Source organism: Manis javanica, chromosome 13 (genome assembly GCF_040802235.1).
Source record: "Manis javanica isolate MJ-LG chromosome 13, MJ_LKY, whole genome shotgun sequence".
Taxonomy (NCBI): domain Eukaryota; kingdom Metazoa; phylum Chordata; class Mammalia; order Pholidota; family Manidae; genus Manis; species Manis javanica.
The window spans coordinates 99220472-99241993 of record NC_133168.1 but is presented as its reverse complement, the minus strand read 5'-3'; the positions used below and the strand labels follow the sequence as shown (position 1 = coordinate 99241993).

The following is a 21522-nucleotide window of genomic DNA, read 5'->3' as shown; positions in this document are numbered from 1 at the left end:
CAGGCCCTGCCTCCTGCGTCTCTGGGAAGCAGCTGGAGTCCTCTAGCCCTCAGCCACCCACTGCCCCCGGCCCAGGTCCCCTGCTCCTTGGGCAGCCCCAGGGCCGCCAAGATGGCTGCACGCGACGCAAGTCACCCTGGGTGGCAGATGTGGTCTGGTGGGGTCTGCCCTCAGGGAGCAGGGGCCCTGTGGCGGGCAGGTGGGCATCGCGCTGCTGCGCCCGGTGGCTGAGGACAGCTGCCCTGCTCCAGGCAGGGTCTGCTGACGCAGGAAGGGGCCCGGGACCAGCCTCACAGAGCTGGGGGCTGCCTCCCACCTGCATCTCCCACCAGCAGGCAGGGTGGATGAGCCTGGAGCCTGGGTGAGCTGGGGGCCAGGGGCCTGCAAGTCCGGGCAATGGGCCCCCGACAGTGGGTCCTGTGCTGCCTTCCACGGGTGGCCCGACTCCAGGCAGTTGGCCCCAGCTGCAGCGTGGAGGGCCGGGTGTGACGGCCCAGCCTCTTCCAGGACCATCTCTCTGTCCCATCTTGTCTCTGCCCCAGGGGCAGGTGAGCTGGGGCCCGGCTGCTGCCCCCGCTTCCCAGCTAACCTCCTGCCGTCGTAGAGCCATCTGCCGGGTCCAGGCCCACCGCAGCCTGAAGAAGTAGTAGGTGTGGGGCATGCCGTGTGTATCCCCACACCTGCCGTCATCTCCCCGCCCCCGGGGGCTTGGTCTGTGTCCCGTTCTCCGGGTCCCTGTGTGAGGCGGCCCCAGGGCCACGTCCTCTGTGTGCCTGGGCCCCGCGGGCAGCAGGAAGGCAGCGGCCGCGGTGGCATCTTGCCGTGCACAGACCCAGCTCTGCTCTGCCGTCAGCGCCCCTGCCCCTCCTGCCTGCTGCGCCGGCTCCCTGCCGCCTTATCCTCTACTCTGTTGGCTTCCTCCCCCGCCCGCCCTGCCCGCCCAGTTCACCGATGGGAGGTGCTGGACTTACTGTCCCCGGTGTCGCTGGCTGCAGCCGTGATGCTGAGCTCCTCGGGGACTGTAAGTGACCAGAGCAGGCTTCCAGGGAGCCCGTCCCCCGTCCCACCCCCCTGGGCAGCGGGGAGCCTCAGCTCCTGGCCATCCCTCTCCCTCTGAGAAGGGACACGGGGGAGTCACTGAGCCGGAGGTCAGTCGTGCACCCTGCGGTGACGTCATCCGATTCCCTCTGAGGTGGCCGTCGCCAGCCTGCAGGTGCAGGCCGGGCCCGGGGTGTGTGGCCGTCGTGGGGTCTGATGTGACCCCAGCCCTGGCCACCTCTGCCCCTCACCCAAGCAAGTCAGAATGAGTCGGGTAGGCACTTGTTCAGACTCCCTGCCCGTGGCTGCCCCAGGGTCATCTGCCCTGCTGAAGGGGGCGGCCATGGGCCAGCAGGGGTACTGTAAAGGCGGGATCTCAGCTACAGGAAGGAGAGGCTGGTATCTCCATACCCATTTCACAAGTGGAGAAACCGACGCCTCGGGTCCCAGGGAGACTGCGAGAGGCATGGTTTAGACCATAGCTGGGTCCAAACTCCCACGCAGCCCGTGTCTTCCACCCGCCGTGCTTGGTTTGCTATGTGAATATCACGCAGCAGTGGTCACTGTCATGGGTGGTAAATGGGGCTCAGAGAGGCCAAGTAACCTGCCCAGAGCCACACAGCTCTCGACGAGCAGAGCAGGCCATGTGCCTGCAGTGAGTGTTTCTGAGGCCTCGAGGTGAGGCCCCTCAGCGGCTCGCAGCGACACTGGGCGTCGGGCACTGCTGAGTGGACCCGGAAAGTGGGCAGGGCCTCCCCAGCCCCTCCCACCACACTCCTCCTGCCTGAGATGAGGATGCTGCTCCCCAGAGGTGGCCCAAGAGCTGGGGCCGTGGGGACCCCTGGAGAGGGCTTGGCCTGCCTGGCACCACGCGGGTGTGAGGGGTGGGGAAAGAAAGGGCAGTCTTGGCCTGGGGCCAGCAGAGGTGATGAGGCCAGATGGCAGGAGAGGGGGGCAGCGAAATGAGCCAGACCAGTGTGGGCACGGACCCAAGGCCAGCAGGGCCGGAACTATGTGTCCTTGGCCAGCTCAGCGCTGGTTCCCTGCCGCCCACCACCCCCTGGGACTTGAGCCTTGGATGGTAGCTGCCACCATCGAGCACCTCCCGCTGCCACCCTGTGCTGGACGCGGGGCACGAGGGGCCCCTGGTGCCTGTGCAGGCAGGGGACAGGCATCAAGCCTGCTGCCCCATAGTCAGGTTGTGTCACACTGTGACTGTTGGAAGAAGGGCTGGGTGGGGCCTACTCTGGGGTCTTGTCCTGCCCCACATGCCTCTGTGCGAACCTGTCTGCAGATGGGCATGGCCCTCGGGGTGTACAGCCCTGGCCCCCCGGGGCGTGTGGGTCAGCTGCCCGCAGGGCCCAGAAGCCTGGTGGGCCATGAGGTGCCAGGGGTCTGGCCTGTGAGGGCAGGTGTCATGGCCCAGAGGTGGGGCCCTGTGGGCACAGGGAGCCCACAGTGGCCAGTGGCGGGCACAGTCCGCAGGTGCCCTGAGGGGCAGTGGGACAGCAGGGCTCTGCTGATGCTGGTCCTCACGAGGCTGCAGGGAGGCCAGCCCGGCAGAGGAGGCAAGACTGGTTGTCGCGACCGGACCGGGAGGGGGCGGGGCTGGGGGCTGGTTGGGTCACAGCCATGGTGGGCATAGGGCCCCAGGACACGGGGGTGGACGTGGCCAGAGCAGGTGTGTGCTCAGGCCCCAGCTCTCCCGAGTGGAGACCAGGCCGGGGCACCCGGGAGATAGCAGGCAGGAAGGAGAAGGCGGTGGGGGAGCCCTGGGGAGCTGTGGTGCTGGGACTGTCTGCCCTCCCCCCAGCCCGACCAGGAATGGCGAACCCCCCCCACTGACACAGCCGGGAGGCCGGCCTGCTCCCTGGCCAGGTCTCTGCCGCCTGCTCCGTAGGTGGCTGGTGCCTCGGTCTGCCCCCAGCGGATCTGCACGTTCTAGTCCTGAAAGGCTTCCGGGTGGTTGAGATCTGGGCTCCTCCCCGTACTGGGAGCCCCAGTGGAGGGTCCTCGTGCCCGCACAGCAGGCGGGCAGGGGTGCTGCCAAGCCAGGATGGAGGGCAGGGGCCACGGGAGGACCAGCCGGGAGGGGACAGGACAGACAGCACGTGCAGCCCCCCACCCCTGCCTGCCTCCACTCAGCTCTCGCTTCCTGCTGCCCACCTGCCCTTTCTCAACCCCGGGCCGGCCCCCAGCCCCCACCCAGCCAGCAGTCCGGGCTGGGGCAGGTCCTGCCAGGGAGAGGGTGGCAGAGGCCGAGCTGCCCCCTCGCGCCCCGTGTTGGGGTCCTCCTCCTTTATTTCTGTCTCTTCCTTCCTCCCTGCTGCCTCTGCCACGCGCCTCCTCACCCCGCCCTTCCTGCACGTCCGCCCGCCCTGCAGCCCACCGATGAGAGGAGCTGGGTTTACTCCCCGCTTCACTATAGCGTACAGGCCCACCCGGCCTCCGACGGCGAGAGCGACACCGTAAGTGCGCCCACAGTGCGGGGCGCCAGGGCCGGGGCTGCGGGGGGCCCACAGTGTGGCCCCCAGATGCCCAGGGACAGATGGGGAGACAGACCCGGGGCGGAGGGGCAGGCGGCCTGCAGCCCTGCCCTGGGCCGACCGCCAGCTGCCGTGGGGTGAGCACCTCGGGGCCTGTGTCACGGCTCCTGGGGTCCCTCCTGTGGCAGCAGCCGCGGGAGGCCCGACAGGTGGGAGACGCCCCAGTCTCCGTGCCCTCACCTGCCCCTCTTGCTTCTTGCAGTAGTTTCTACGCTGCCACCCTGCTCGGCCCAGAGCCCGGGAGAAGCCTGCCTCGCCGCTGCCCGACCGCGCGCCCACGCCCTCCCCTCGCCACCGCCGGGCTGCAGAGCGACGGGCGCGCGCCCGGCCCCAGCTTCCCTCAACTACTTAGCCTGTGATACTGTGAACCTTCGTGAGTTTCCAGTCACGTATTTATTTCGGGTCCTTACTCTTTGCACAGAGACAGCAGCACACAAGTGCTTTTTTAGAAAAGGAAAAAGGAAAAAAAAATACCAGGAAAGAAGAAAGAAACTCCATTCCACTGTGCTTGTCGGCTCTTTGCATCTGCACGTGCGGAGCGGGGGTCCAAGGCCTGTGGGCTGTGAGGGCCTGCCTGGTTCACCCACCCTGCCCTCCACCGCGGACAAGCGCCCCGGAGGGAGAGTTCCCGGGGCACGTGCGGAGACTGCCCGGCAGATGGCCTCGGCTCGGGCTTGTGGGCTGGGCACCAGACGTCCCCCTCGGGTGTGGCTGGCTGGGGGCCTTTGGGCAACTGCCCACCCTGCCAGCCCCTTTGGTCTCTCAGTGTCTGTCTCCCACCATCGCCACCTCCCAGGTGACTTGTGAGCGGGAGCTGCCAGGTGGACGTGGCCACCCCCTCTCCCTGGAGCTCAGGCTGTGGACTTCCCCCAAGTGGACCGCTCAGTATCCAGAGGGGGCCCAGCCAAGGGAGGGGGCGGCCGGGCCACAGACCATGGGGCCTCCAGAGAGCAGACGCCCCCGTGAGCACCCCCAGGACTGTGGCAGGCATCTGCTCTTTTTCAAGTGATGGTGACTCTCGTGCCAGGGAAAGGCCAGGAGGAGATATTCATGAAACATGCTTTCTTTTGGGTTTGTCATATTCAACAGTGACAGCCACCTTGCGCCCATTGCCCCATGGGGTGGCCACCAGGGCCCCGCCATGTCCAGAGGCTTCGCAGGGGCTCTGCTGCCTGCACAGAGCTGCAGGCCCACCTCCAGAGAGGTGACTTGCAGTGATTTCCCCTGCCCGCTCTGTGGACCACCACGGGGGTAGGGGGCCCAGGCATTGCTGCAGTGGAGGCCGCATCCTCTGGGAAAATTCCTCCCCAGCCCCTGTTCTCCAGTGAGCCCCAGGGAGCTGGAAAGGCCACTGGCCCAGGCATGGGAGATGTTGAGTCTGCCGCAAGCTGCACACATGCTGCTCTGCCCCAGGAGATCTGCCAGCCTGGCTGCGTCCTTTCCCCTAGAGAACCAGGCTGCCTGTGGGCAGGGCTGCTGGGGACGCCAGCACATGGCCCCAGGGAGGCGCCCCGAGGACCCTCAGAATGAGCCTGCAGGCGTCCCAGACTAGCAAAGCCTCGTCCCCTCCCTCCTGCCGAGGAGCATTTGTCCAGACCCCGGGAAGCATCCTGGCCTGCATTTCAGACGGCCTCTGTGTGCAGGCGCCCCAGCCACACGCCGCTGAGCTGCTAGTCTGTCCCTGCCCAATCCCACCAGCAGGGAGTGGTCTGAGCGGGCAGAAGTCCAGGAGAATCTGGGACCTCCATGACTAGCAGGGTGGCTGTGCCACCTATATGCTGATGTTGGCTGGCACCAGGGACTTGGTGTGCCCATGGGGACGACCAGAGCCACAGGCAGGCATGGTCCTGAGGCTGTGGGACCCCCGCCTAGAGTGCCCTCAGCCACCCGCAGCTTCAAGAGCGAAGAGAGGAGCTGCCTGTGAAGCCCATCAGGCCTTCCTGAGTGCACCACGGAAAAAAGGCGTCAATTGGATGCTGACCTGTAGGAAAAATGTGCAAACCTGGATGTTACAGCGTTTCTGTGCTCGTATTCAGTCACCCAGACCCTTTTGAGGACCTGTTGTGTGTCGGCTGCATTCTTTGTCCCTTTTCAGAGATCTGTCACACAGATGCTAAGTGGTCCACGGACTGTGCCGATGGGAGGTGTTTGCGCATTTTCCAGGCAGGGCCAGAAGGCCAGACCTTATTTATAATGTGTAGCGAATTCATGGCCTTCCCCAGGTCCTGGGTGAGGAACGCAGGGGCCCACCCAGCTGCTGCTGCCCCCGGGATAGAAGTCTGTACATTCCTTGGTGACTCATCTCTGGCTGTGGTCACCCAGGACATGAGCAGGGTCTGGACTGTGGTGCTGGCCTCCATCCTCTGCCTCCTCACCACCCTGGCCTCGGCTACCCAGCTCAGTGCAATACCCCCATCCCCCATGGGGTCCTTTGCCATGGTACTGCCACTGCAGACCCCCCTCAGTCCCTGCCCCAGGACAAGTGCCCTCCACCATCTTTCTCTGGGGGACCAATTGCATTGCCTGCCCCACCCCGATCTCGTTTTTATGGCCGAATTGATTTCAAAACACAACAAGACTGCAAACATTGTGTGTCTTACTTCAGCCCCGTGGTCTGGTGTGTGACAATCCAGAGCCTGGCCTCTTTGGCCACAGGATGCCGGCTCGCTCAAACCCAGAGCCGGGGTGCCTCCCTAACCGTGCAGCCCCTGCTGGCCCCAGTAGCACTTGAATGCAGTCTCAGACCTCTGCCCCCAACCCCCTCCCTCTTTTTACGTTGAAGAGATCTCTCTAATAAATCGGTTAATAAGCATCGGTCCACCTCTGCCTCTCTGAATGTTCCAGTGGTTCTGTTGGGAGTTTAAGGGACTGACTTTGAGTGAGACCAGGAAGAAACCTTAGAAAGATTTAAAATGATAATAACCACGATGACAAGACCCAAATGCCTTCCATAGCAGCTGTGGCCTGCTCCGGGTTCCCATTCAGCTCAGAAAACTTTGAAAAGCTTCTGACATCAGTGCAGCCCAGCCCAGCCCCAAAGAACACTCTGCAAAGTTTGTATTCATTCTGCCAGAATTGCCCAAATTGAGTGATGCATGGACCCCTTTCAGAGGGAAAATATTTCTTAGATTTCCAATTTGAGAAACACTGCTTTGGAAGTAAGATCATGTGTGTAAGCAAGACCTCAGAAGCCCAGTGTTGGCCATGGTGCAGATGTACAACAGCACGGCCCGTCAACAGCACGGCCCGTTTATCAACTAGCCTCCCACACCATCTGGAAAGCACGTGCTTACCTTCTGTTCAAAGATTAGTATTCAGATACTCTAAAGGATGCATCTGCATTTTAAAAATCATGGGTCCTGGGCTCCCCTCACATTTTGGGCCACCCCATCCCTGGGACCACACACGTCCCAAGGCAGGCAGGGTTATCAAGGGTGATAGGAGATGGGCCTCTGATGTTTCCATCAGAAGGTCCCCTCTGTGCCACCACCCTGCACCTTGGCACCAAGCAGAGCATACACAGCATTTAGAGTGGTATTAGGAGGTTGGGTTTTAAGATAAGCTTTTAGAGAGTTAGATTAAATAAAAATATCAAGTACCATGCTCTGGGCTGGGCTAGAGGAGCTCAGAGCAGGACTTTGGGGTCCTCTAGATCTCCCTGCCTCCAGTCTGGCCCATCTATAGTCCGTCCTTCCCACCAGTCGGGCAGGGAGCACGTGACCCGTCCCCTGTTCATCTGCCTCTGCTCCAAACCCTCCCGCGGCTCCCCAGCACCCACAGGCCAAGGCTGCACCACCAAGTGCAAATCCCAGCTTCACCTTACCCCTGGTGACTGCCCCTCTCTGAGCCTGTTTCCCCATCTATAAAACGAGTTGATGGAGAACTCAGGGAGTTCCGCAAGTTTTGCGTTTTCTTTAAAGCTTAACCCCTGAGTTACACGGTACCCGCCCAGCAGCTAAGGCTTTTCGGTCTCCATGCCAGCTCCCATCCCTGGCCCCCTGGAGCGGTCTGCGCCGGAACCTGCAGTGGGGGAAACCTCGCTGCCAGGGCACGCCTTCCGTTGGCCACGCCCCGTAGGCCACGCCCACGCAGGCTCCACTCCACCCCACCCCACCCCCGGAGCCGCGGCTTCTTGGTCCCAGGCTCCGCCCAACTCACAGTTCCGGGTCGGCCCTTGCTCCGCCCCCAGGGCCTCAGGTCCCCTAAGGGTTGGACCCACGTGGGGCTGCCCCTCGCAATGCCTAAAGAGCAAGTCCCCGAACCTGTAGACGACAGTCCTGCAGGAGCCCACACGAGGGCCACGTTTGAGCGCGGTGCGTAGGCCGCGGGGCGCCGGAGTCCCTGCGGGATGGGGCGCGGGACGGGTTCCTATATCCTGGCTCAGGCGCGGATGGGCAGCCGACGCGCGCCGCAGATGAGGAAGGCCCCCGGCGCAGGCCCCGGATATTGGTGTCAGCCCAGCCCCCGCCGGCCCACCCGATGGGTCGGGATACACGCTCTCGTTCGCGGTCAGCGAGTCGCAAGGACCGAAGGCAGCGAAGTGGGAGTCGGAGCCGAAGCCGGAGCAGGAGCCATGGGCGACGAAAACGGCGGCGCCGGGACGACGAGAGACGGCCCAGGCGGAGGCGGCGGAGCCATGAGCGCAGGTGAGTTGCTATGGGAGCGGCGCTGGCATCCGTCGCCTGCCCTCGGGTTGCCGGGAGACCCTCGAGTCAATCAGGGAGGGCTTCCTGGAGAAGGGGCCATCTGAGCACGAGGAGGAATTAACCAAGTAGGGAAGGCAAAGCGAGAGGCGTTCCAGGCAGGGGCCTGGTGGTTGGAGGGGCAGCAAGGAGCGCAGGGAGCGAGGCGGAGGGGCCGTGGGAGGTGAGGTCCGAGAGGTGACCGGAGACCAGGTAACGTAGAGCCTTGGGTACGGCGGTGAAGGGCTAGGCCGTTATCCGAGGGGGAAGTAGGGGGCCATGAGAGGGTTTTGAACGGCGTGATGGGGTCTGACTTACTGTGGAGGACTTCCCTCTGGCTTTCGCCTGGAGAAGGGGCTGGGGGTAGGCAGGTGCTTGCTTACCAGTGAGGAGAAACGTGGTACGGTAACCTAGGCAACAGATGTTGGCGGCCTTCACAAGAGGGGGGCTGTGGGAGGCCCAGTGGGTAGATTTGAGAGGGATTTCGGAAGTAGGGGTGACACTTACCAATGTAAGTGGGGCGTGAGAGGGAAGAACTGTTGATGACAAGTGGCAGAACTATTTACTTAAGACCTGGTCTAAGCTTACCCATGGCCCACAGTCCTTTTCTTCTGGAAATGGGACACCTGGCCAGACCGGGGTCCCCCTGCCACCTCAGCCCATAACTGGCTGTGGCACTCAGGCCAGTCTCTGCCCCGCTGTGGCCGAGGTTTCCTCACCTGTGTCCTCCAACATCTCCGTGGGGCCTCTCCAGACATGCATTGGCCCCCAGCCCGCCAACCTGTTCACGCCATAGCCAGACATAGCTGGTCACCCTCTGGGTTTGAGAAGGTGGTCTTGAGTCTTGTGAGGTCATTGCTTCCCAGGAATTCCACAGCGTTACAAGAGGCAGAACAGAAATAATAATTTAAATCAGGGCTTCCCAAACTACAGCCTGTGAACCAAGAATAGTTTCTACATTTTTAAACAGTGAGGAAAAAAGTCAAAAGAAGAACAGAATTTCATGACATGTAAAAATTATATGGAATACTCAAAAGCACTCAGACTTTGGTATTCCAAAATAAAAGTTTATCGGGATACAGCCACGCCCATTAGTTCACATCTGTCCATGGCTGCAGTGGGATGACAGCAGCAGAGGCAGGTAATTGTCCTGTAGACATGTTGGCTCTTTACATAAAAAGTTTGCCTGGGTTAAGCGCCTGGAGTTGAAGTTTAAGATTGGTTCATGTGTAGCGATAAGTCTTGTTATTTATTATCTTTGTATCTTTTTTGTCTGTTGTTTTCTAATGTTTGAATTAATCTAGTATTTAAAAAACTGTCTACCTTAGGTAAATTAGAGTCAATGTCATTTATGAAAATTTGCATAAATTTGTCACATTTAAGGACTCCAAGATGATTGGTCTTCAGAGTGTAGTCTTTCGGCACAAGCTTAATAGGTAGAGTGCTTAACAGAGTAAAGACAGCTTTGGTGGTTCCTCTCCACGTTCAGAGGCCCCTGGACATTAAAGGCTTCATCCCTGGGGCTGGCACACTGTGTTCCCTGCTCACAGTGCCCTTCTTGGCTCTTTGTTCCTGCCAGTCTTACTCCAGCTCATGCCTACCCATCCGGAAGGACCAGTTTAAAAACACCACCATCTCCTGTCAGCCTTCCCTCGACACCTTGGACAGGTCAGGGCCTCTGGTTCCTATGCTTAGTACTGCTGTGTTCCAGCGCTACGGGATGCTGGCTGCTTCTGGAACACGCCAAGTAAACTCCTGCCCTGTGCTTTTGTTCTGGCTGTGCCCACGACCTGCACCACTTTCTCCGAGATCTCCCTGGAGCTCCTGCCCGCTTCCCCCAGAGCGACCTGTCCAGGCCTCTGACGCTCCGTCTCCTAATGCCAAGTCACGTCACCAGCCTCTGTGGCTCATCACGCTCCCTAGGTCACCTTGTGTTTGCTTGTTGATGTGAGCCCCACAAAGGCAGGGACCATGGATGGCTACTGCTGTGTCTCCAGAGCCTAGTGCAGTTCCTGGCACTGCAAACAAGTGACTGACCAGCAGGCAGTAAGCAGACCTTTGTCAATTCCCTCTGCAGGCCGGATTCGGAGGAGGAACAGTGGCAGCGGCAAGGGAGGCGGAGCCGGAGCCCCCCGCCACCCCGATGGTGCTCACGGGACAGGTCCTCCCGGTCTGACTCTGGCGGTGTGCAGCGACAGCAGGGCCGGTGGGCCCACCGCCAGCGGACACGCTCCTGGTCCCCGGGCTCCTCGGCGTGCAGCTCAGCGTCCCCAGACCGTCCCCAGAGCCCGCGGGAGGCGGCAGCCCTGAGCCACGAGCAGAGCTTGCGTGAGCGGCTGCGGCTGCGTGAGGAGAGGAGACAGCAGGAGGAGCTGATGAAGGCCTTCGAGACGCCTGAGGAGAAGCGGGCCCGGCGGCTGGCCAAGAAGGAGGCCAAAGAGAGGAAGAAGCGGGAGAAGATGGGCTGGGGGGAGGAGTACATGGGCTACACCAACACCGACAACCCCTTCGGCGACAACAACCTCCTGGGCACCTTCATCTGGAACAAGGTGAGCCCGGCCGGCTGTGTGGCGCGCATGCTCGCCCGTCCCTCTTGCCTCCCCGACAGTCTCTGCGGTGTGTGCCCTTTACAGCTTGTTTCAAGAGACGTGTCTTTGTGCACGTCTCCAGGGGGCCCTTTGCCGTTAGGATCTACTTGCACACACACACCGGCTTCAGCCAGCGGTTCCTGCCGCACCTCCCTTGTGGTGTAAACTTCCAGTCACTCTTTGCCCTAAAAACCGGCTGCCACCTCGTTCTCCAGATGAAGATCGTGCACCAGTCACTTCCCCGCCAGCCATGGCCCTGGGCACGTGGCTTAATACCACAGAACTTCTCAGAAATCCAGAGTCAAGTGCCGGTAGAGCCGCGGTCTGCGTGGAGGATCTAGGGAGAACCTTCCTTGCCTCCCAGCAGCCAGTGGGTCCTGGCAGCCCTCGGCCTGTAGCTGCCCCACGCCCATCTGCTCCATCATCATGTGGCTGGCTGGCTGCCCTCTGTGTCTTCACGCGGCCACCGCCTTGGTCTGTGTCTGCACTTCCCTCTTACCTGGGCACCAGCCACCACTGGCTTAGGGCTGCCTGGCTCCCATGTGACTCGTCTTACCAAGTCGCATCTGCAGGGTGCCTATCTGCCAAGGAGGTCACACAGCTTCCGGGGTTGGGACATGGACCTGTCCCTTTGGAGGACATAGTTCAATCCAACACGGTGCCCCTGGGCTGTGGGGCTGAGAACAGGTGGGCACCGTGGCACCCTCGTGCGTGGCCTGTGCTCCAAACGGTGCCTTGCTGTTGTCTCGAACACATGGGGCCTTTGCACTCGCCTCCCCTCTGCCCAGAGCATGCCTCGCCACCCGTGGCTCTTACCATTCAGATCACCGCCGCCCTGTGGCCTCTTCTGAGAGGCCTTCCTGGCCCCTCGGCCCCCCTGCCCCCGTGCCCTTTTCACCGAGGCACTGCCGAGATCTCCCACCCTAGCACTTCGCTGATGTGTGTTGTCTGCCTGCAGGGGCTGCATACAGGTGGGCCCAGCCTGGTCAGTGAGTGAGAGAGGCAGGGACCCTGGGTCTCTGGGGTCAGCAGCCTCATGGGGGAGACAAGCTGTAAATAAGTAAGTTTGTGAAGCTTGCAGAAGAGCACAGGAGGGCGGGTGCATGGCCACCGCAGCTTAACGTGAGCAGTCCACAAAGGTCATGTTGCAAAGTGACGTCTAAGTGCCTGCCATGATTTATAAGGTGTGATCTCTGCCAGACTGGAAGCCCCGGGCGAACCCTGAGCTCAACCTGACACACAGTAGCGCCGAGTGAATGAGCTTGCTGTGGTCTGGCAGAGGCGCACGTCGGAGTGTTCGGGCGCTTCCCTGACAAGCTGGTCAGCACCTAGACTGCCCCTGGGGAGTGCACCCCTCAGAGGGCTTCCTCCTTTGATGGGCAGGTGGGGTCCAGTCCGGGGAGCGCTACCCAGGACAATGGCATGGCCGGCGTCCTCGGGCCCACTGGGCTGGCTGGGTGGGCAGTCACGGCACTGGACATCAGTGCACACTCTGTGCCAGGTGCCATTCACTGCTCCTGTGTGTCCACGTCCCACTGCAGCCTCGCCAGCCTCAGGCCACTCCACTCCCGAGTGGCAGGGCTGGGGTTTGAACTGGGCTGCCCGGCTCGCAGGCCATGCCCTCTGCTGCCATTCTGTGCAGAGGTGAGCTGTGCGGGCACTGTTAATCCACGGACAGCATCCCAGGCCCCAAGGGATGGCCCTGAGCCAGAACAAAAAGCTGTGCTTTTTCGGGGATGGGCTGGGGATCCGTGAACAACCCTTGGAGTCAGAGGTGTGGGCTCAGCACCCAACCCAGGCAGCAGTGCTGAGGTGGTGTCAGGGTGTCCACAGGACCCAGGGCTGTGCCCGACACCCTCCGCCAGCGAGGGCAGGTGGGTGACCTCACCGTGCTCCAGGCTCCCCCTCCTGTCCACCTGCCACCCCACCGCACCCACATGCAGCGGGGCCTGACCCACAGCGGCCTGGAAAGCCGCACGGAGGTGCTGCAGGCTATTGTGTAGAACGAGTCAGTGGTCCTTGTGGGACCCCTTGCGGGTGGTATTTGTGAGTCCCACAGGGGCGGGGGGCTTCCGTGCCCTGTGTATGAGTCCATCTCACACCAGTGAGGGCTGCGCTATAACACGGGGTCGTATTGAGTCAGTTCTGCCGGTATCCGGGGACCCTGTGGCCAGGGTGGGTCAGCGCTCTCGGCCTTGCTCCCCACCTGTGACCGCGGCCGAGCCGGGGAGGCACCCCGAGGGTGGTGCCAGCGCCCTGGGGCGGATGGGTGTGGGTGCACCTGCTCAGTGGGCACGGGATTGGCCCTTCCAGGCCCTGGAGAAGAAGGGGATCGGCCACCTGGAGGAGAAGGAGCTGAAGGAGCGGAACAAGAGGATCCAGGAGGACAACCGGCTGGAGCTGCAGAAGGTGGGCGCACAGCTCGGGGTGGGGTGGGGGGGCCCGGCTGGCCGGCAGGGCGTGCAGGGGCGTCCGGTCAGGCCACTGGACTGGCCACTGCGGACCACTTCTCCTGCCCTGGGGTCTGTCCGAGGGGCCAGCCGGCTGGGGTGGGGTCCCCCCCCGCTCCACGGGGCCCCACGGCCTGAGGTGCAGGGCCGGCTGCTCAGAGCCGCCAGCGCCCAGCCGTCCCAGCCCTGTGCTCCCCGTGCCCCAGGTCAAGCAGCTGCGTCTGGAGCGGGAGCGGGAGAAGGCCATGCGCGAGCAGGAGCTGGAGATGCTGCAGCGGGAGAAGGAGGCCGAGCACTTCAAGACGTGGGAGGAGCAGGAGGACAACTTCCACCTGCAGCAGGCCAAGCTGCGGTGCGGCCCCGCCCCCACGTCCTCCCAGCTTGCCCGCCCCAGGGCCTTTGCACTCACCGCCCGCCCGGCCTGGAGCCCGCCACCCTGCCTCTCCCTGCCGCCCTTCAGGTCCCCACCCGCAGCCTCCTGGGGAGCCCCTTTCCCACCCCCCTTCTGGCCCCCGCTGCGTACGCCCAGTGCTCTGTCCTTGCTTCCTTCACTGTGCCTGTCACTGAGGTGTCCCTCCTCCCCTGTTGAGCTGGGTGCCGAGGGGGCGTCTGAATGCCACCCGCCCAGGCTCTGACCCTGCCCCTGCTCCCCGGCAGCTCCAAGATCCGCATCCGGGACGGGCGGGCCAAGCCCATCGACCTGCTGGCCAAGTACATCAGCGCCGAGGACGACGACCTGGCCGTGGAGATGCACGAGCCCTACACGTTCCTCAACGGGCTCACCGTGGCCGACATGGAGGACCTGCTGGAGGACATCCAGGTACCGCCCAGCCCCTGCCCGCGCCACTGCCCGCCTCCGGGAGAGGTCCTTACCGTGCTGCTCGCACCCCCGCCCAGGTGTACATGGAGCTCGAGCAAGGCAAGAACGTGGACTTCTGGCGGGACATGACCACCATCACGGAGGACGAGATCTCCAAGCTCCGCAAGCTGGAAGCCTCGGGCAAGGGGCCAGGTACCCAGGGCCAGCGCCATCCCAGCCGGGGACACCAAAAGCCGTCCCCCGGTGGTTCCCCAGGGCACACGTCTGGGTCTGCTGGAGCCACCCTGGCCCAAGGGTTCCATGGGGAGCCTCGGGCTTTGTGCAGGCCGCAGTGTCCCCAGCTGGGGCCTCCCTGGGAGCCACCAGGGGGCAGCACCGGGCTGCAGGAGCAGCCGCCTGTGGGTGGGCGCCTCTCCCGCCAGGATGAGGACTCAGGCGCAGTACCAAGCCCGTTGGCCTCATTTACTTGGTTTCTGGGCCACGCCTGGCTGCTCTGGGAGTGGCTCCCATGGGAGTGTTTTCTGGGTTTCAAGTATTTGCCCAGGCAGAGGTCTGTTCAGAGCAGCCCCCAGTACAGCCCTGAGACCCCAGCATTCTTTTCCCAAATAATGTCCTATTTGTCAGAAAGACTGGGCGCACATAGTCGCGAGGGGAACGGGCTCCAAAGCGGGCTTTCTTGTGCTGGGTGCTCTGGATGCGGCTGGGTTCTCCGGGGGGGGGGGCAGCCTCTCTGGCCCCAACCTACTCAGTGCCAGAGTGCCACAGTCAGGACAACCACAGATGTCCCCAGACACCCCCCCTGTGGTGGAGTCAGCCTGGGTGGGAACTGTGGTTCTAGCAGCTTATAACCAACCGCAGTCCGCAGTCCCCCCCACTGCACCCCACCCCGGGAAGCCACCGGCTTTGACAACGCCCAGTGCCCATGGGCCTCAGGCCCCGCTCACTGTGCTCTGTGCTTCCACTGCTCACACTCGGGCGGCAGCTGCCAGCCATGTGCAGCGGCGAGGGCGCACGACCGCCCGCCGTCCCCCGAGCCTCTGCAGATGTCCTGGGCCGCGCAAGCAGCGTGGGTGGCCGCGCCCTTCTTCTCGGGAGAAGGAGGAACGTCTCACACTGGGTTTTGTCTCTCTGGGTCCTCTTAGGCAGGGCGTGCCCTGTGCTCTGGGGACCGCATGCGGGAGATGCAGGCGTCCCCTCTGGTGGCAGCGGGGCTGGGTGTGGAGCTGATTGGGGGAGCACCATGGGGCCACGGAGAGTGGCAGCTGCGGGCATGGCTCTGGTTGCAAATCAAGGCCCCTGAGCAGCTCGGCGTCCTACCCGGAGCCCTGCTGTCCCTTCATCACGTGGGCATAAGACACCTTCAGGGGGATTCATGGGAAGAGAAACGTGTGGCTAGTTGTCCTGGCGCTGGGAACAGTGTCTGACGCGCGACGCTGTGGCCTCGGCCGGGCATCATTGGTGGCCCGGGTCCACCACCCACCTGGCCCCCTGGCTGACTTTGGGGTGGCCAGACATGTCAGGGGTTCGCCCAGGCCCTGGGTCTCGCCTGTCCCCACTGGCTGGGCTTCCCGGCACTCCTGGGGGGAGCCCCTCTTCCTGGAACCGCCACATCTCCGTTCTAACTGTCCAGGGCATGCAGTAGACAGTGGAAACAGATTCCCCTTTGTCCTCCCCTGCAGGCTCCCCATTACCACTCCCGGTGGATCCCCCCAGAGAGGGTCTCTGGGGAGATGCCTTCCCCCGCCTGGACTCCCCTCACTGCCCCCACCCCGGTGCTCCAGGAGTGCTCTCCTGGGGGCATGGGGTGGTGCCAAGACCTGACACCTGCTGTTTAAATGTGGCTTAGTGGCACCCAGCTGCCTCGGGAGCGGCCCCAGGGGGTGTCTGCTTAGGTCTCAGTTTTCACCCATAGTTCTGAGGAGGTGGCTTCACCTGGCAGGGTGCGGCCCCCTTGCTGTAGACTGTGGCTGGCTTGCCGGCCCCACAGGTCTGCCCCCAAGTCCAGGACTGGCCGCATGTCCTGGGTCTCTGGATGCTGAGTCCTTCCTGATCCCGTCTGGCCAGCTGTGACCCTCTGTCCAGTGGCAGGGGTTGGAGAAGCCAGCTTTCTAACAGGGAGCACCAGGTGGTTGTCCACCCTGGCATTCCTCAGCAGTTGTGTTCTGGGCCCTGTGGGCAACCACAGCCAGAGCCCAGCAAGGTCTCTGCCTTCCCCCGGGAGCCCCAAACCAGGCATCCAGGCCAGGGGGTGCGAACTGGTAGTCAGGAAGGCTGCCCAGGTGAAGGGACGCTCACCAAGGACCCGTGACGGGGCATCTCGGAGGCAACCTGGATGGGAGAAGATGTTGCTGGTGACGAGCGTGTGCCACGGCGCTGGGGCAGGGGCGGGCCTGGGTGTGTCTGAGCACAGCAGGCAGGCTGGAGCAGGCGGCACCGGCCCTGCCTTCAGGGGCCTCTCAGTGTGGAGGGGAGGGCCATGGATGCAAGCCCCCAGCCCATGATGGAGGCTGGCACAGGGTCCCCTGTTTGTCCCTGGACAGCAGGACTCCCTGCGGCAGGGAGCACCCTCCGTGCGGGTCAGACTTACCCACAGAGGGGCTGAGAAATGCCTGCCTGGCCTCCCCCAGGGTCAGGGAGCCAGAGCCACCCTGGCCATCGTCCATGCCTGTCACCATCTCAATGTGTTAGGATTCAGCCAGGCTCAGGGGTGAGCCAGAGGCCAGGGAAGAGTAAGGGCCGTCGGGAGGCCAGAATTGGGGAAGGGGAATGAAGAGGGGAGAGAGCCTGGCCCCAGCCCAGTGCTGAACGGCCCCTTCCCACTGCAGGCGAGCGGCGAGAGGGGGTCAACGCCTCGGTCAGCTCTGACGTGCAGTCGGTCTTCAAGGGGAAGACGTACAGCCAGCTGCAGGTCATTTTCCAGGGCATTGAGGGCAAGATCCGTGCTGGGGGCCCCAACCTGGACATGGGCTACTGGGAGAGCCTGCTGCAGCAGCTCCGTGCCCACATGGCGCGTGCCAGGTCAGTGCTGGGGCCTGGGCGGCTCGGGGGCCCTCCCAGGCCGGCGGGGCAGCCACTCCTAAGTAATCTCAGGGAGCTCCCCAGGCCAGCGCCCCCCCATCCAGGGTGGGCCTCCAGCAGCTGGGCCACCTTCCTTCCGGCCTTAAGGAGCGGCCGGCCTTGTTCCCGGGGTCAGCTGCATCACAGGAAGGCCCAAGGTCGCCTGTCCCTGCCTCCCGCTGCCTCCACCCTCTGTGTACAAATTCTCGGCATGCTTGGCTCCGCTGCGTGAACACAGTGCCCGTCTGCGCTAGCTGAGCTGACCGTGCGGTGGCCGCTGAGGTTATGGTCGACTACTGCACATCCTGTTCCAGGCAGCCTGGTGGCCAGGTCATGCCTGCACATAAACACTCTGTACAGGGACTTGTCCCTTGGCCGTGGGACAGTTTTCCAGCGTCTGTGACCCCAAGGCCCATTGTCCTTGTGGCCAAAACCTTGACCCTGGGCTTGCCATGCCTAGACAGGGCCCCAGCCTGTGCCATGGCCACTGGCTGCGCTCAGCCTGCTCCCGAAGGAGGGGCATGAGAAAGGCCCCGGGGGCAGGCAGTGCGCCCTGCCCAGGGCTAGCCTCACCAGCCGCCTGCGTTCCAGGCTCCGCGAGCGGCACCAGGACGTGCTGCGGCAGAAGCTGTACAAGCTGAAGCAGGAGCAGGGCGTGGAGAGCGAGCCGCTGTTCCCCATCCTCAAGCCGGAGCCACGCTCCCCCAGCTGCAGGTAGGCCGCCCGCCCCGCCTGGACCTCGGCAGGGCCACGGGCAGCGTCCTGCCAGCCCGGCCCGGCCCACAGCCCTCTCCCCTCGCAGCCCGGAGCCCGAGGAGCTGGCCCCGACCCCACCCGGGCCCTCCTCGGAGGGCGGCGCTGCCGAGCCAGAGGCGGAGGGAGCGGCGCCCACGGAGGGCGAGGCTGACGCCGACGGGGACGGGGAGGCCGTGCTCATGGAGGAGGACCTGATCCAGCAGAGCCTGGACGACTATGACGCGGGCAAGTACAGCCCCCGGCTGCTCACAGCCCACGAGCTGCCACTGGACGCCCACGTGCTGGAGCCCGAGGAGGACCTGCAACGCCTGCAGCTGTCGCGGCAGCAGCTCCAGGTCACAGGTGCGGTGGGGGCGGGGCTCACGGGTCCTCGCCCCGGTGGCTCTCCCCGGGGTTTGTGGCGCCCACATTCTACAACTTGCTTCCTTGTCTCTTCATTCCCACGCAGTGATCGGGGCCAGGGGCGTGGGCTTGCCCCCTGTGCCTGGCCCTGCTGAGCTCGTTGGGCCCCTCATTTGCAGCCTCCAAGGGTGGCTGTTCTGAGTACAGAACAATGGCCCCAGAAGGCCCCTGTCCAGGCCCGCTGAGGGTCTCTAACCCCCAGGCTCTGTTGCCACTCAGCAGGGGACACGGTGCCCACACAGGGTGGTGGGCATAGATGAGCTGTGGCGGGGTGCAGGGAGGGCACAGTGGGGGCCGGGGCCTGCTCACCCCATGCGCCTGGGCCACCACAAGCCTCTGGTGCCTTGTGTGAGGCACAGAGTGGTCACCTCTCCTGCAGGCGATGCCAGCGAGAGCGCAGAGGACATCTTCTTCCGGCGAGCCAAGGAGGGCATGGGCCAGAATGAGGCGCAGTTCAGCGTGGAGATGCCGCTGACGGGCAAGGCCTACCTGTGGGCGGACAAGTACCGGCCGCGCAAGCCGCGCTTCTTCAACCGCGTGCACACGGGCTTCGAGTGGAACAAGTACAACCAGACGCACTACGACTTCGACAACCCGCCGCCCAAGATCGTGCAGGGCTACAAGTTCAACATCTTCTACCCCGACCTCATCGACAAGCGCTCCACGCCCGAGTACTTCCTGGAGGCCTGCGCGGACAGCAAGGACTTCGCCACGCTGCGCTTCCATGCCGGGCCGCCCTACGAGGACATCGCCTTCAAGATCGTCAGCCGCGAGTGGGAGTACTCCCACCGCCACGGCTTCCGCTGCCAGTTCGCCAACGGCATCTTCCAGCTCTGGTTCCACTTCAAGCGCTACCGCTACCGGCGCTGATGGCCCAGCTCCTCCGGACCGCCTGCCACCTGACAAACGAGGGACTGTGGGACTGTCGCCTGGTTCACGTCCACCTCAGGCTGGGCCTTCCGGTCACCAACCGCCACTTTCCGCTGTGCCAACCAGGGTCACCGTGGAACCTGCCTCGGAGTGGTGAGGGGTGTACGGGACAGGCTGGCCAGATGACACACGGGAGGGGCCCAGGGAACTCGGCAAGAGTCACGATCTCCCTGTCCAGGTGGGTGGACCAGGGCCCAACCCCTGCAGTGCGGGCCTGAGAGCGCCAGGCCTGCAGGAGCGGGAACCCCGGGCCCTGGCCAGCAGCTGCAGACCCCCGCGCCCAGCCCGTTCCCAGGCCGGCCTTCCTGGGAGCTTGACATGTGTTGCTGTCCACGTTCCGGAAGAGACCCTCTGGGGACAGGCGAACTCTGGTCCCCCCAGCTCACCCCCGGTGCTGGGTGTGGGGGCCCGTCATCAGCCCTCAGGCCCAGGAGCCCAGGGGCACTGAGACATCCTTCTGCGGCCACCAAACCAGGACAGCGGCGTCCCTCAGGCCCCTTCCCAGCCCCACCCTCGCCCCTGTATGCTGGGTGGGGAGAGCTGATAGGGGTACCTCGCCCATCACAGGCTGTCAGTCCTCTAGGCAGGCCGTGTTTTTTTAACAACTCGTATGGCAGCATTTCCAGCCCTCAGCCGGACCCAGCTCCTCACACAGCCCCACCCAGGCCCCGTTTCATCCGGACATGATTTTAGGTTGTTTCTCTAAAAAGACTTTTAGGTGGGCAGTAGAGAGATCTTGTTTATTTTCATTTAATGGATCTAAAACTTTGCATGAATTTTTAATATACATTTTATTTTAGAATAATTTCAGATGTTTGGAAATGCAGACATTGCAGAGTGCCTGCACCCCACACCCACCTGTCCCTATCGCAGCGCCTTAAATCACGACAGCACGTCTATCACAGCTGATCTACCAAACAACCCGGAAGACCTTTTAAAACAGCCACAACACGTGAATGGCCCCCACGGGTCCTCCGGAAGCTTCTTGCCCCCAGGCCTCCTGCACCTTTGCCCGAGCCCATTGGCCTTGCCCCCTGCAGGGAGGGCACCATCCTAAATGCTCCAGACTCAAACCTGGGTCCTGGGAGGTGAGTAGCTGCTCACCCTGGCCAGGGGATGTTGCTCGGCACCACCCAGAGACTTGTGGCAGCATGACGGTGTGCACCTGGCATTGAGTGGGTGGGGGCCAGGGTTAGTCACCCGGAGAATGACCTGACCCCAGTGTCCATAGTGCCACGGCTGACAGTCTCCCCAGGCCACTCGTTACGTCAGCGTGCCAGGAGCCTCTGGCACGGCGCAGGCCTCCACTGGCCCCACCTGACACAGGCTCACACAGCAGTGGTCGTGTCCTAGACAGTGATGCCTGGGGACTTGGCGGGAAAGCGCCTCTGGTTGAGGGGCACCGTCTCCCTGCTGCAGACCCTGGCCCCCCCAGCCGGCCCGGGCCAGGATGAACACCAGTTAGGGCAGTGCACACGCCTCACCCATCCCTTTGAGAGCCCGTGACAGACCTCATTCACCGGGTGCTGATCGCCAGAGCAGGCTTAGCATCCTCCAGGCAGCTGCTGCCTGTTGATCCGTGGCCTGTATCGCTGTCACTGCAAATAGGACCATCCCCTGGCAGCAGGGTTGAGTCTAGGGCAGACCCAGGAGGGACTCGGCGCCTAGCTGGGTACCCAGTCATAAGATGAGCAGGCCCTGCACGGGCTGGCGGTGATGGCCGTAGCCTGGCCTGTAACTGGCATTATCTGGACCTCACGCCCGCCCTACACAACAGCATTAATGCCCATTTGGGGAAACAGGCTCACAGAGGTCCACGTTTTCAAGCCTTGAAAGTGGCAGAGTTACATCCTGGGCTTCTCCAACCTGGAGAATCCCGCCTCCCAGGCCAGCAGCCTCGTCTCTCCACCTGCCCCCAGCGGAGTCCTTCCAGCCCCAGTGTCCCCGTTCCTCTTCCTCCTCATGTCCCCTCTGCATTCTGGACAGAGTGTCAACCCCAAGGGAGGTGGCTGCACCCGGTGGGGGGGTACAAAGTGGCCATCCCCCTGCCTTGCAGGGATCCCCCAGTTTGGAGGGAGGAGAGCTGGGCTCAGATACCCCCAAGATGTCAGGCTGGGGTGGAGGGAGGCATTAGGCCTTGGGGCAGAAGAAGGGGTACCGGACGCTCCCTGGGAGGACGGCGCTGCTGAGCAGAGGGAAGGGTGGCAGGCACACCCAGGGCAGGGGCACTGGGCTGAACGCAGGCGTGGGAGC

General features: G+C 63.2%; 2 protein-coding genes across 4 annotated transcripts in view; both read left to right on the top strand.

The window, feature by feature from the left end:
- PIP5K1C (phosphatidylinositol-4-phosphate 5-kinase type 1 gamma) overlaps nt 1-6396 on the top strand; it is a 45057-nt gene extending 38661 nt beyond the window's left edge. For 2 of the 3 annotated variants that reach the window (XM_017653964.3, XM_037018316.2), the window contains exons 17-18: nt 3423-3506; nt 3787-6396. In XM_017653964.3, the coding sequence (XP_017509453.3) occupies nt 3423-3506; nt 3787-3789 (87 nt within the window). In that variant the 3' untranslated portion in view covers nt 3790-6396. The remainder of the gene's footprint in view (nt 1-3422; nt 3507-3786) is intronic. The other variant, XM_017653966.3, reaches the window with a different exon arrangement.
- A 1619-nt stretch (nt 6397-8015) lies between these two features.
- On the top strand, nt 8016-20074 carry CACTIN (cactin, spliceosome C complex subunit). The gene is made up of 10 exons (XM_037018389.2): nt 8016-8230; nt 10344-10815; nt 13168-13263; nt 13511-13656; nt 13962-14124; nt 14202-14316; nt 16950-17142; nt 17773-17895; nt 17984-18279; nt 18719-20074. Exons 1-10 carry the CDS (start codon nt 8064-8066, stop codon nt 19207-19209), a joined length of 2262 nt encoding a protein of 753 aa, XP_036874284.2. The 5' UTR covers nt 8016-8063; the 3' UTR covers nt 19210-20074.
- The last annotated feature ends 1448 nt before the right edge of the window (nt 20075-21522 follow it).

Excerpts from the sequence above, each read along its gene's own strand:
- CACTIN (XM_037018389.2), top strand. The coding sequence starts at position 8,064 with ATGGGTCGGGATACACGCTCTCGTTCGCGGTCAGCGAGTCGCAAGGAC. Across the intron at positions 13,657-13,961 it reads CTGCAGCAGGCCAAGCTGCG|CTCCAAGATCCGCATCCGGG; the intron begins GTGCGGCCCCGC and ends GCTCCCCGGCAG. Across the intron at positions 14,317-16,949 it reads AGCCTCGGGCAAGGGGCCAG|GCGAGCGGCGAGAGGGGGTC; the intron begins GTACCCAGGGCC and ends TTCCCACTGCAG.